The sequence below is a fragment of the Harpia harpyja genome, chromosome 3, assembly GCF_026419915.1.
Source record: "Harpia harpyja isolate bHarHar1 chromosome 3, bHarHar1 primary haplotype, whole genome shotgun sequence".
Classification (NCBI taxonomy): Eukaryota; Metazoa; Chordata; class Aves; order Accipitriformes; family Accipitridae; genus Harpia; species Harpia harpyja.
Window position 1 is genome coordinate 25,137,638 of NC_068942.1, and position 14,198 is coordinate 25,151,835.

The following is a 14,198-nucleotide window of genomic DNA, read 5'->3' on the forward strand; positions in this document are numbered from 1 at the left end:
GGCATACCTGTAGGACATTACAGAATTGCTGCTAAATGTAATTTCCGCTGCCTGGTGTCTAACCTTCTTGAACCTAATTTGACAAATCCCAAGGATTTTCCTTATTTAGCAACACTACCCACCACTCTAAGAGTTTGCTACATAATTTAAGAGCACCAGAACTAGGCTGTAAGATCTCTGGTTAAACTAGTAATCTTTAAGAATGCTAATCCAATTGAATGGCTTAGTCTTTCCATTACAGTACTACTCTGCAGATCACTCTTTTGTTTTCTACATGACTTTAAGCATAACAGTCTGGCATTAAGAAGACCATCATACTTGCCAATCAGTCTTCACCACTCAATCTGACAAAGTTATGTATCATAAACAGTATTTCCAGACTTAAAAAAAGTCAGTCTCAAGTCAAAAGTTTCCAGTATGCGACAAGTGAAAAAAATTTAGTTAAACAACCATGCAGTAAGAAGTATTACATTTTGAATTCAACCAAAACACAGAGCCTCTGATTTTGCCCCCAAAATTTTCTGATTTTTTTGCACATTAAGAATTGGCCATTGTCATTGGAACTATGTCAATATATGCAATATAATCTAGCCATCTAAATTCACATGCTAGCTTAATTACACACAACATTGTTTATTCCTATTCTTAAAATACCACTGCAAGAAACAAATTCAGTTAACAGCTGCATTCCCAATTATCAATGCTACAGCTAGAAAACCCATCAATCATGTGAGACCGATCATCTTCAGACTATATATACACAGCATAGTAGCTTGTTTAACGACAGATTCACTTTTAAAAACTCTAAACAATTTTGCTTCTTATGTAAGCTTCAGAAAATGAATGCCAAAATGTTATTTCTGTCCTCAAGTTGCACAAAACACTTTCTAATTACTCACTGATATGGAGGACATTATAACAATTTCTCTCAACAGAGAATTAGTATTCTATCACAAACTACTGAGACTGTTCGAGAAGAATTGTATTCAGATCTAAACCTGCATTCTCCTTTCCTCTTGCATTGTGCATAAAATCTTGCAATAGCATTCAAGACATCTCAGAAGGGATTTTGTTTAGATGTCTTAAGAGGGGTTTTAATATGCTTTTAACATGGTAATTTTCAAACCTGCTTTTATTTGAAGGGAATTATAACTAGAATTTTTTTTATTAAAAGCACTAACAGTTACATTAACATTAAATAACTTCACAAACTCTGTTGAATCTGTAGAAATACTCCTTTGAAAGCTGTGGAGCCTAGTTTTCTATTATCATCATAAAAAAGGTGAAAAGAGAAGAGCGCTGGAGGAACATTATCAAAATTACACAAAAAGCCAGGGTACATGAACTATTCTTTTTTTTAATATATATATAATCAATTAAAATAGCAGAAAAATAATTGCTGAAAAAGGTGTTGATAAAGGAAATTTATCTGAAAGAAATAATTTACTTATCTGCTTAGCACTTAAAAAAACCCAGATTGCATTATTTTTCATTCCATAATAATTCGACCCATTTAATGTGTGATTTCTTTTTATAAAATGATTGATTCATTTGGTGTTGCCTTCTCACCTACCTAGACAATATTTCTGACATTTCTGTGGCCATTTGTTCCCTATAAGAAAATTGATAAATAAGCATAAACCAAACACGTTAATAAAAAAACAGCCTTTATAACTGTGAAAATCTCTTGCCAACCAAACTGAAGTGCACAAAAAAAAAAATGGCTAATTATTTTAGATAACTTCCATTCTAATAGATACATATATACAGTCCTGATTCTGTAAAGAGCAATGAATCACACGGGGCAGTGAAAAATGGATAGTATGTGAAAAAGTTTACACTAATTACATAATCATCTTTAAATAGATATTATTAGGTATATTAGATTATTAACTTGTTTATTAGACATAAGCAAAGTAGTGGATATAAGGTATTTCAAACTGATTTAAAGTTTACAGATGCACGATAATAAAGATTGTTATGGAGTATTAGTAAATAAGAGGACAATATCAATTTCCTTTGAATTAATTAGTGTTGCTTGTTTTTCTATTAGAGCATTCAAATGGAAAAAAATGCCATACGCAGTCATTTGCAGCTTTGTTCCATTGGCTCTGCAAATAGAAGATAATTATGTTAGATAGACTTCTTCCTAGTTACCTTTCTAATAATCTGAAGTGGGAAAAGATGGGTCATAGTATTTCATGCTCTCTCACGTCTTATTTACTATCTTATGATTATATAGACCTTTTTTCTTCACCTCTCTCATTCAGTCATGAGTGTTAAATTATTTTTTAAAAGTTAGATTAAGATAATCTGGAAAAAATGTACAAGTGAAAACTTCCCACACACTTTCTCCCCCTCCCCCCCCTTTCAAAATCAAAGATTTTGAGACATGCTACTGATATATTTTATGCCTGGATAAGCATATCACGAGAAATAACAGCAATCCTCATGCAGCTACTCTGGGAACAGGACAGACAGCTTCTTCATGCAAGCTGTGAAAAGACATTGAGTCTAACTGCCATAATGAAGACCCACATGTACACACATGTAGCACTGAATATGCTACAAATTAGAACTTACTTGGACTGTTCCAACACAACACACAGAACAGATATACTCACACCACCTTCACTGAGGCTAGCTTATTTTGGTGCTATATGCTACACCACGTTTCCATAAGCCACAAATTAAAAACATTGCACAGTTGAAAACAGATACCTATTATTTAACTAATTCTTTACTTAAGTGTTAACCACTTCCGTGAATTTACCCCTAGGTGCAGTAAATCCCTTGTTACACATGCTTTCAAATTGTGGATGAGTAATAAAATTGGATGAAGCTAGGAGAGGTCCTGCATATTCAGCACAGAATAAGCACAAATAAAAATGCTGGATCTACTGCCAGAACAAACAACTTTTCTTCTTTGACAGGAGCCAAAGAATGTATTTTTCAAAGAAACTACTAATACTTATGAACCTTTAAATATCTATGAAAAGTAATGGTGAATGCAGCAAGGTATTCAGGAGAAAAGAAAGTTGAGGCTACTCATTTTCAAATATGACAATGCACAAGTATCATGTTCCTTAAAAAAAGAATTAAAATACAAGAGTTCCTTCAAAGTGGCACATAAAAATCACCTTGTTCTTACTATTTTCACTGCACAGGTAGTACAGCACAATGGAAAATACCCTTTTATTCATGCCAATATGTAAGCATGAAATGATATTTTACAAAATTGTGTGAAAACACTGTAGAATCAGTATACTGCATGAATTCAGCATGGAGTGATACATGCTTTATCCTACTACAGCAAAATTTAACAGAAAAGGCAAATATACATATATAAAAGTCACAGTGATTTCAGTGTATCATATGGTAATATGCAAGTCTCAAATCCAGAAGATGGCAGAATATAACTTCCTTAGATTCTAGTAAAATTTTAACTGGTATCAGTTAAAGTAAGTCCTGAGAATTTATATTTAAATTATTAAATTACATGTTTTGTTCAAACCAATAAATAGTTTTCATTTCAGAGAAGAATTCCCACAATTTCTACTTTTAAACCAATTCCTGCAGTTACATGGAAATCTACCCAGGGGAATTGTTTAGTTTGTTTTTAAACAAACCAAACCAAAATCAAATCAAAGTTGAAATTAAAAGCATTTTCTTCAATTTTTGGACATGCTTAAAACTCTTTGAAGTAGACTGCAGAAACAGAAGGAAAAAAATTTGCTAATGAGCTAAAATCTCATACAAGCAGAAAAACCTATTACTTTTTTCTAGATTTATATATTATCTTGCTCAAGAAATTATTTACACCACTGTGTTAATTTGTTCAGACCATTCTGCACTTTGCAATCATTCAGAAAAGTCTTCATTCTCCTACCGCTAGCTACACAGTGGAGAAAAACTGGCTGTCATAAATATCAGGACGGTTAGTTCATCATCCATTCCAGGACTGCTCAAGGAAGACATATACCAGGATCACCCATGAGCAGTAGGAAACACTGTGGAGATTAGAGCTTCACTGACAGAAAAGTTACTCAGTTCTCTGAGCCCTTCTTGTGTATTGCCTCCCTTCTTTCATGTCTAAGAGAAGTTTGCCAGGTTGCAACACTAGAGTGACTTTGGGTTTACCTTCAAAGTGTTGCACCAAAATCCAAACAGGGAAAGTATGAAAATCTCCAGAATGCTGTCTTGTGAAGCACTTGGACATCCACCTGTGCATGTTAAAGTCTTACCTGAGACAACATGACAGCTATTGTATAACTGTGGGCAAACCCAATAATTTTAGTGGAACTGTCTAAAAATCAGTATTGTACATAACAAAAAAATCACCCAGCTATCTCTCATAGGCATATGGTTATTAAAAAAAAAGTATACAACTAGGTAAAATTCAAGTAGCAAACAGAACACATCTGGGAGCTTGAAATACCATGGAAACACTTGGGATTTTCTTATACCTCTTCTTTCAACAACAACAAACTGAGTAGCACTAATGAAGTCATCGATGATGTGATCATGTTCATAAGTCCCTTTATGCAATTTGACCAATAAGTACCATTTTTACTGGAACTTCTAAATTGCTTCTAAGGCATCACCCTTTACACATGAAGAGCTCTTGCTCTGCAAGCAGTGTGGATCTGTATACCAAAAGCCAAGCACTTCTTGTGACGCAAAAAAATTCACACAAAAGAAAACATTTAAGATGACATTTAATTTTCAAACCCATCTATGTTAAATATAGTCATTCCACTTTAAAAAACTTACAAATCAGGACACAGAAATAACTACTGTTTCTGCATTCAGAGAGGGCTTCTTGGTAAAAAAAAACCACACACAAATTCACACTGTATTACTGGAACCATCAAGTACCAGAAAGGGTATATCTTATTACTACTTACCACTGAGGAAATTCGATTCACTACTTCAAATGAATCCTAAAATTAATAATTTAAATTGGTTGCCATCCTTGCCAGGACTCAAAAAGAGAAAGAGAACTGCAGTCATATTCACAAGTGCCTACTAAATTACTGATGTAGCAAGATGCAAAATGGAGGAAGTCTTTAAGCAAAAGCAATGTATTTCTAACAAATTTCAGAAGTTAATTTGAAAAATATACCAATACACTGACATAAAATGTCCATTTAATTAATACAAAAATACATAAAATCAACATGAGCATAGGCTTCTGAAAGGGATCAGGAAAGGAAGAAGACAAAAAAAAACAGAGAGAGAGAGAGAAATGTTACTACTTAACCACGTACCTGCGCAATCCTAGATCAAGCTGAGCCTCATCACTGATGAGTTCTGCCTCACTCTGGGCAATTCTCATTGCAAGTTCATGATCACGACGTTCCTGTTCAAGCACTGCCTGGTGCTGGGTTTCCTCTTCTCGTTCTCTAGCTAGCTGAGCCTCAATTTCAGCCTGTTTTATAAAAACACACCTTTAAACCTTACCCAATCAAAACCAAAACGGTACATAAGCAGATGATTAGAAAAATATGCCAAGTAGTATATTTATAGCTTTCAAAACATGCAAAATTTACAGAACTGAAAAAGTAACAGAATTAGTATTTAATTTGACCCAAGAAAAACAAAACAGCTAAGATTGCATCTTGGTTTTCATGTAGTTTATCAAATCATTATTGTCCACCACTTGTATTACCTTTCCAAAATAAAGTTCCAATCAATTATTCCTTATTTAAAAAACACATGAAGCTTTTTTTAGGTATTATGAAAATTAGCCTTCAAAAGTTTTTAGAATCATTAAAACTCAGATGATACAGAGCAATATGGTTACTCCTCCGTAGCACTAACACAATACTCCCTTGACATTCTGCGCTTGGCATTACAGGACTTTGCAATTGGCATTGCTTTGCATATAGGTCCATGGTTCATTCTGAAAAGGGATCAAGACAAACACTGGAATCCTCTGTGGACCTGATCTGGCTTTGAATTTAAGCAAATGGTAAAATTCTGACTTACTGCAATGCAGAAGCAATCCAGATATACTGCCTCTGCAGAGCAAAACTAAATACCAGTTTACCATCATTATTTAACAAAGGGTCTTGCACACACAGTAAGTAAAACGTGACCATCCAATTCATATGCCTGAAAGTCAGACAAGCCAAGTCTTAGCAGTACCTTTTTTGGTGCCCAAAACTCAACAAAGGAGACAAAGTCACTTCCCACTCTTCATCGTGAATTTGCACCACTAAAGCAGTGCAGTAACACCAGTGACTTCACCCTATGAATCCCATTTTAGATTAGCTGATAGTAACAACCACCAGGAAGAGAGACTGAGTAATTAACTGTATGTAGAAGAAAGAACTACCTTACTGGATTATGTACCTGCTTTGTATCCAAATGCAGTATTTCTGTAAAAGTATAAATTACATTCTGCATGGCAGATATCCACATCTCAGAAACAAAGAAACATAAATAAAAACAATCCCTAGAGATGCTCTTAGAGCTGGCAGACCAAGTTTTCAAACCTTCTGGCAACAGGCCAACTTGCTTCCTCAGTGGACAAAGTTTAATCCATTTAAACTGTCCCTGAATGGAAACTTATCCTATGAATTTCTCACAAAACACTAGGCACATCTGCAATGGTCTCCAAGCAATGATTTAGAGACTTAGTCAAATAGCAGCTTAGTCTTTTTATGTTTAACTTCTGCAAGCTGGTAGTGCTTATTATTCTGATACAGGTGACAGTCCCAATAAACACAGGAAAGAGTCATTTTTCACCAAAGTTAAGCTATAATTTCTCTGTTAGTTCCAGTGACTTGTTTATCAAGAATGAGGGTGAGGTGATAGAAAAGAGTATGTAGACACAAGGAGAATAAGCAGTGCTAGGCTAACTCCAGGGATAACAAGATACAAGAGAAAAATTCTGCTTCTGATTAATCGTGGACAGGGCTTAAAAGAGTCTGTAAACATCAGTGACCATGGCCCTGCGCTTGCTACAAATGCCCCGACAGAGAAGCTTTTTCTCTCTGAGACTGCTCTCCCAGGTCAGCCAGGTAATCTCCAAGACAAGAGGAAAACAAGGGTATAGGGGCCAAACACAACTCTGAGTGTGAGTTCATGATGGGATCAGTAAGAAGTGTCAGGAATCAAGGGGAAGAGGTAGAAGAGCAGGGTTTGAACTGCATATATTTATTCTACATGAATGTAGCCAAAGGGGCTACTAGAGACAGTCCTGTATCCTCTCATTATTACCAATATTCTGAAAGTGTTTACAGTTAAGCTGGTACATGACACAGCCTGAGTGCAGATGTGACTTCTAGTAAGAGAGTGCCAAACTTGCCTGACATGGAACATCTGCAAAAAACTGCGAAGGCTAAACTACGATTCTTCAGTGTTGTGTATTTTTAACTTTAAAGTAACTTTAGAAAAACTTTAAAAACAAAGGCACCTCTATCCAGAAGACCTGAACTTGCATATGAACTAGAAATGGGTGATCTGTCTTGGGATACCCTAAGCATGATTTTCGCCTTACATTTACTACTAAAGCAACACTGCTGAATGACTCTGAGACACATATTTATAAAATGAAGCCCTAGGGCTCAGTGGAGACCCTAAGCTTTGAAAAAGATTTAAAAGAAAGAAAAAACTCCAGCAACAACAAAAACCCCAGACGCCACACATAGCTAAAATACTAACCTGAATACGCTTTTCTTCTTCTTCCCTCTTTTTCCTCTCTTCCTCTTCCTGTTTTCTCTTTGCCTCAATCTCAGATTTCCTATTATAAAAGACGAGGAGGAAATGAAAACATGTTATTATGATGCAAGTGAACAAGAGATAGGAAAGCATCTTCCATAAAACTGAATGGTAATCCGGAAATCAGTACAGTCCTGATGACAGGACACTACATGTAAAGTCAAGAAACTTTTCAAGTCCATCTGTATTTCCAGCAGCATCATATCACTTCTTCCATACTCTATTCTGACTACACTTACCTTATAAATCACTGGGAAAGGAAATGTTTTAACACTGCATATCACAACAGGAGTACAATCCAAATTACTCTCTTTAAGCATAGGAATATTAAAAATGACCTCATTAAAGTGCCTTTCCTATTTTCTTCTCATTCTATAACCAGCAACTTATTCAAGACTCACAGACGTCTCTCCTCTTCTTCCTTCCTTCGTTGTTGTTCTTCCTCTTCACGTCTCTTTCTTTCTTTTTCCATTTCCTCCTGGATGCGTCGTAGCCTCTCTGCTTCCTCCTCTTGCTGCTTCTTCTTTTGCAGTGCACTCAGAAGCTGCTCTGAGCTTCTAACTAGAGCATCGTATTCTTTCTGTATCTGTTCCCTAGTCATTATAGCGGTCTGCAAAATTAAATAATAAGAGGGATTATATTCTTTTACATTTGTACTTCACTTTTAAAAAATGTACACTGAAAAAATATTAAGCAAAATGAGAGCATTGAGCAGTATAATTACATTATATATACACTTCAGGGTAGCGGAGCTTGAGCACACCCTTCCCTTTCTCCCTAAAATCCTGGGGATCCATTACTCTCCTCTCTCGTATAAAACCATACAAAGTAATCTCCATTTTATCACTGAAATTAAACATGACTTCTCTTTAAAACATGCCTTCGTTTTTTTAAACCTTGCAGTTTTAAGCAACAGAAATTAATTCTTTCCACACTAAAATGAAAACTAAGGGCCTCCTATGTGCATTTTGTGTCGTGTTCTTAGCTGCTACAGTGGTTATTTACAGCTCTGCCTTTTATGTCATAGCACAGAATAGTTTTTCTTACTATGTGTGCTAGCACTTAGGAAAAGTATTGGACTGTGCTATGACTAACTTTTTTTAAAAAGGTATTATTAGTAGCAAACAACAGGTTGAAAATACTTAAAACAATAGCCTTTGCTACATATGTTTTCAAACCTCACTGATAGCTACAATTTAATTTCATATTACAATTCACATTGATGTATACTAATAAAACTGTTGTTGACCTTTTCTGAGGATGGAACATGACGATTATCAAATTATCTTATTTTTATTAGAAAAGAGAACAGGAAGTTGACAGGTTAACTCTATCATCTTTTCAACCACGATTTTAAATAGAAAAATCTTAATATGGTACACTAAGAAAGCTGTAATGTTGCATGAAACAAAAATTCAACACATCAAATTTTTTCTAACACTAATAAATCCCAGTGTGCTTTCGTTTTGTCTGTGTGCTTTTGTGGTAAGAAACTGAGAACTACAGAACCTGAAGCATAATCAGCAAGATGAATTCTCTTTACTACCAAGTCTGAAAAAAACTCCTTACTGGAATATAAATCTCTTCACTCTGTGTCAAACGCTTATACGTTTCAGCCCTGACTAATTTAAAACATTGCTAATATGTATTATTCTAATAATAAAAGCAACAAGCAAATTATTAACAACACTTGTCTCACAATATCAACATGCATTTTTGCCTTAAACGCTCCAGTGCCAATTTTGAAACACAGATAATAATACCAAAGTCTAGACATATGCACCCAGTTTCAGGATTCACTTCAGTCACATTCACAAACAATTTTAAACAGGATTTACTCAGTGCCTCTGAAAATTAAGACCTCTATATTAAAATGTTTTTCCTGTTAAGAAAAATACATCGGCCTTCTAGTTTAGATCAAGTTTTCAAAAGGTTCCAGTAATAAGAAACTATTTCTCTGATTATTATCATACCTTAATTTTGGTCATTGAAGCATCAATAGAATACTCCAGCTCCTTGACCTGCTTGCTTGTCTCTGCCTTCCCCTCCTTCAGAGCACTTACTACTTCATTAAATTTATCAAGTCTCTTCTTCAGCGTACGCACTTTTATCAGGCCATCAATGCTGTGAAGGTAAGACAGTTTATTTGTATCGTGGGATGTTTTTACAAGGTGGTATTTTTAAAACTACCACTTATTACTCACATTAAAGAGGTAGATAGGGGAGACAAGTTATGACTTCTGATAAAACTCACCCTCTTTTTCTGAAATTCAAACATTAGCTCATGAAGTTAACTAAGCAATGGAGCCTTTTGGAAACAATAATTAAAACTGATTAACAGACGGTGACTCAAAATGGAAAAATGCATTTTTATTTTGAGAGTTAATGTGGGGTTGGTTTGGTTTTTTTTTTTCCAGTAACAAATCATTAGTATCCACTAGAGGATTTTGATTGGAGTGGATAAAGGTTGAGGTGCGCCACTTACTCAAAGAGCAATAATGGGACTGAATCAGATAAAACTTAACTACACAGCAGGGAATCCAGTCATTAGACCCCACAGGGGAAAAAAAAAGTCTGGGTAAAAGAAGAGTCCAGGAAAACTTGGAGCTTTTTAAAGAACCAATACTGAAGGCCAGACTTACAAGTGACAACTCTGCAGAGACAGCCTTCCCAGAGAGAAATCACTGAACTGGGATTCAGGAAAACAACACACAAAAAGTAGAAACTAAATCAATTCATTAAAGATGAGTACAGAACAGCTTAAAAATATAGGGACATGGTCAGAAATGCCAAGGTACAAAATGAAACATAACTATGAAAGGATGTAAAAGAGAACATTTTATAACAGCACTATTAAAGAACAGAGAGTTGGATTGCTATCAAAGAACAAAAAGGTGTCAGCAGAGCTTAATGACTGAAGTGGTTTTTCCATCAGTATTCCATGCAGTCAGATTAAAGCTAAAGGAATAACTTAATTTCAAGAGGAGACAAGACAGACAGAACACACAATTATTTTTAAGATAAAAAAGAAAGGGGGCCTATAAACGAAGGTGTGAATGGGTAAAGGACAAAAATTAATGAGCTTAATTTTAATGTAAAGAGACTTAACTAAGGATTTCTAATAACTAGGCTATCAGTGAAGGATTTTATGAACAAAAAGCTAAACAAGCATCTCTTAGGAAAGGTTCAGGTTTAGCCTGTTCATCCTTGGGAAACAAAGGAGGAACACGGCACCTCTCAGTCTCTTTCAGTCATACGTAGCATCATTCTATGACTTCAGATATAGTTAGTTAAGCATAGTAAATCTCTTCTTTACATTCACAAGAAAATATTATTAAAAATCCATTTTCTTCAAGCAAGGAATATCCTCTTACCGTGGTTTGTGCTTTCTCTTGCAAAGCCACATACGAATAGTCTTTTGTATTTTAATGCAGGCACTAGCTCGATATTTTATCTTATTTTTCACTGTAAACACACAGAAGAGACTGAGTCTCAATGGTTTATACAATTTAACACAACAGCTATATTACTCACACACTCGATGACTCAAAACTGTATGTAGACTATGTGTGCTTGAGAGCTAGGTCTATACCAGAACCACGACACTTAAGACACAGCAGACAACAGAATTCACAATCCTGAGACAGGCATAAAAGCTCCCACCCAAAACAAACAGGAAGTACTGCACGTGTGCACACACACACCACCCCCAGGATCCACAGACATCAGTAACCTCAGCAAAAAGTCACTGGACCTAGCAAACAGGAAATACTCAGCAAGTCTAAGTCCTGAACTGAAGGGTAATCAAGTAGCCAATATCTGCTAGAGATGATAAGGCGGCTGCAACTTTACTGAGCATTTCTCTGCAATACTGAAATGAAAGAACACAAAACAAAACTTCCAGCTGTCATTGTTCTAATGCAGTCTTCATCTAAAAACTCAGGTGACTGGGACCAGGAGGCAAGTTAAACAGAGAATAAGGCACAGGCACAAGCATGCATGCCAAGTAGCTTGGAAGTGCAACGATAAATGCGGTTTTTACATATCTGCTAGAGGAAGCATAGATGCCTAAGGATCCATACTGCCTTTAGTCATCAGCTGAGCACATGGTTTGTGAACACAGTGATATTTAACTACTGGACTTAGGTGATCACAAAGATGTACTCTACTTTTTGTGTATCTATTTCAGCTTTATTCTGGTGATAAAATTAGCTTCTAATTTCCCATTAAACACTAAAAAAAAGTAAGGCACATCAAACCAGAATATTATTTCCCTGGGTTTCTACTTTTTGGACACAGTGACAGGCTTTCTGTCCTATCTTTCTGAAGAATAGATTAAATGGCATAAATTTCTAGATGAAAAACATTATTTTAGTGTTAACGATTTCTGATGTGTGAAACCTGTACGACAAGAATTCACAAATTCTATTTGCCCCAGTATAAACAGCAACAAATAGTATCCAATCAGTGACAGATATAAGTAAGTGTCACGACTGTGCTGGCCCAAATGCACAGCCATAAGGCACAAGGCCTTTATGCTTTTCTTCCCCATCTTAATGTACACTTTCCACCCTCCGTATTATAGATCCCTGACATCCTGTATCAGACCTTTCCCCATCTCCCAGACATGTTTACTGAAGCACCCCACAAGCACCAGTCTCTATTCCACACCGCCTCATTCCTACTCTGCCCAGCAAACTGGGCAGGCCAAGCACTTACAAACTGCCTATCAATAGTGATAGGCACTTATTGGCTGATCAGCAGTAATTGCTGGAGTGGAGATGTTTGCCCCGTAATTCATGTCAGTGCTTTCAAACATGCAGTTTCTGTCCAGAGACGACAACCTCTGTGCAGGCACTTCCCAGAACTAAACGACTCCATGTTGTCAGCTGAGAGCTGAACTACTGTTCTTTCCTGCTGATGTAGAAGTCTCCCCTTGCAAGACCTGTGATAGCTATTTATTTATTTCTGTGCAAGTGTTTACCCAGGCTTCAGTAAGCACCCAAGCAGACTGGACATGGGAGACTAGTGGTGGGCTGTATGTTCCACTTTGAAAAACCTCTGCTCTAGGCCCCCCTATATGTACCAAACATAAAGCATAAAAAAATCTCACCAACCTTGAAATCAATTACTCAGACTTTAGCATGTAACCATCTGCTATACATGTCCTTGGCCACATTTCAAGGTGATAATAATTGCTTTGCTATATTTTTAACAAACATGTTGATTTAATAAAACATAAAATACGTACATTTAATCACTGAGAGAGAACACCATTGAACTTTTTTCCAACGACTGCAGATAAGCCAGCGATTCACTCGTTTAACTAGCTCTGCTAAGTGATCTGGATCAGACTTCATTATCTGATCAAACTCTGCAAACTAAATAATTAAGAAAAAAAAAAGTCTTACAAACTAGGAGAACAGAGAGTGTTAGACATTATTATATAAGAGCATGTTGAGTTAAAAAGGTAAAATATTTTTAATGTAAACTGTATGTCATCATTGTATCAGCTTTCAATTAATTCAAGTGAGCAGGTATGTCTGGCATCACTTTATTCTTTAATGATAACAAATAACTGCTGGGTTTTTTTGTCTGTTTAACTGATGTGCAACACAGCGTTTTGAATAATCCAACCATTTACTAATCACTAAAAATATTTATTGCCAAAATCTTTAAAAATTAATTGTTGCTCTACATCCTGAAGACTTACTCTGGCCTTCTACAACTTCAAGACACCCCTAATTCTGTATCTGGGAAAAAATAAAGCCCTGAAAGCACTTCTCAATTTTTAACCTTTGTAAAAGAGTCCAACTAAAGGCAACCTTTTCTGAAAATCCTGTACTTCTACTTTTTGGTAATTATGACAGTAAGAACATTCTTCTGGGTCTACAATAATTTTCCTTTCTAGTTGCAACAGCTCCATACTTCATCTTCTTTCTCTGCATAGCAGCAGCAATGCTCAGAATAACAGAAAGAGATTTCAACTGTAAATAGATTTTACTAGAAAATATTATTTCTTTGCTCTGACTTGCTCTTTTTTAATCAACATAAGTCTTAAGTGACCAGTAGGACATCGGGAAATATGAACGCTGCATTAGGAATACAGCAGCATTAGCAACAAGACTATGAAACCAATTATATCAGTATTAATATTGATGTTTTTTCATAGAAAATGAACAGTATTTACAAAAAACCCTGGGCAACCTTATTTAAGTTGGCCACACTGTTAGCAATGTGTTGAACAATGTCACCTTCAGAGCTCCCTTCCAACCAAAATTATTCTAAGATTCACATTCATGAACTTCAAGAGAAACACTACCTTGCCGGGTCTAAAAAACACCTTGGTTAGCCCAAATTTGTAATCATTTTCATTCAGTCCCAAGGCTTTAAATAGTGCCTGAAACACAGAAAACAGTTAGGATTATATTCTGCCTCCTTCAAAAAAAAAAACCCCAAAAGTTAAAAAA

At 35.7% G+C, this 14,198-nt stretch overlaps 1 protein-coding gene across 7 annotated transcripts in view; it reads right to left on the minus strand.

Moving 5' to 3' along the window:
* The window catches only part of MYO6 (myosin VI), a 115,059-nt gene that overhangs the window by 12,175 nt on the left and 88,686 nt on the right, over nucleotides 1–14,198 (minus strand). For 5 of the 7 annotated variants that reach the window (XM_052781676.1, XM_052781680.1, XM_052781675.1 and 2 more), the window contains exons 22-30: nucleotides 14,051–14,128; nucleotides 12,980–13,109; nucleotides 11,103–11,193; nucleotides 9,702–9,852; nucleotides 8,130–8,338; nucleotides 7,672–7,750; nucleotides 5,271–5,431; nucleotides 2,082–2,111; nucleotides 1,574–1,612 (exon numbers count right to left, since the gene is read on the minus strand). In XM_052781676.1, the coding sequence (XP_052637636.1) occupies nucleotides 1,574–1,612; nucleotides 2,082–2,111; nucleotides 5,271–5,431; nucleotides 7,672–7,750; nucleotides 8,130–8,338; nucleotides 9,702–9,852; nucleotides 11,103–11,193; nucleotides 12,980–13,109; nucleotides 14,051–14,128 (968 nt within the window). The remainder of the gene's footprint in view (nucleotides 1–1,573; nucleotides 1,613–2,081; nucleotides 2,112–5,270; nucleotides 5,432–7,671; nucleotides 7,751–8,129; nucleotides 8,339–9,701; nucleotides 9,853–11,102; nucleotides 11,194–12,979; nucleotides 13,110–14,050; nucleotides 14,129–14,198) is intronic. The other 2 variants (XM_052781682.1, XM_052781681.1) reach the window with 1 other exon arrangement.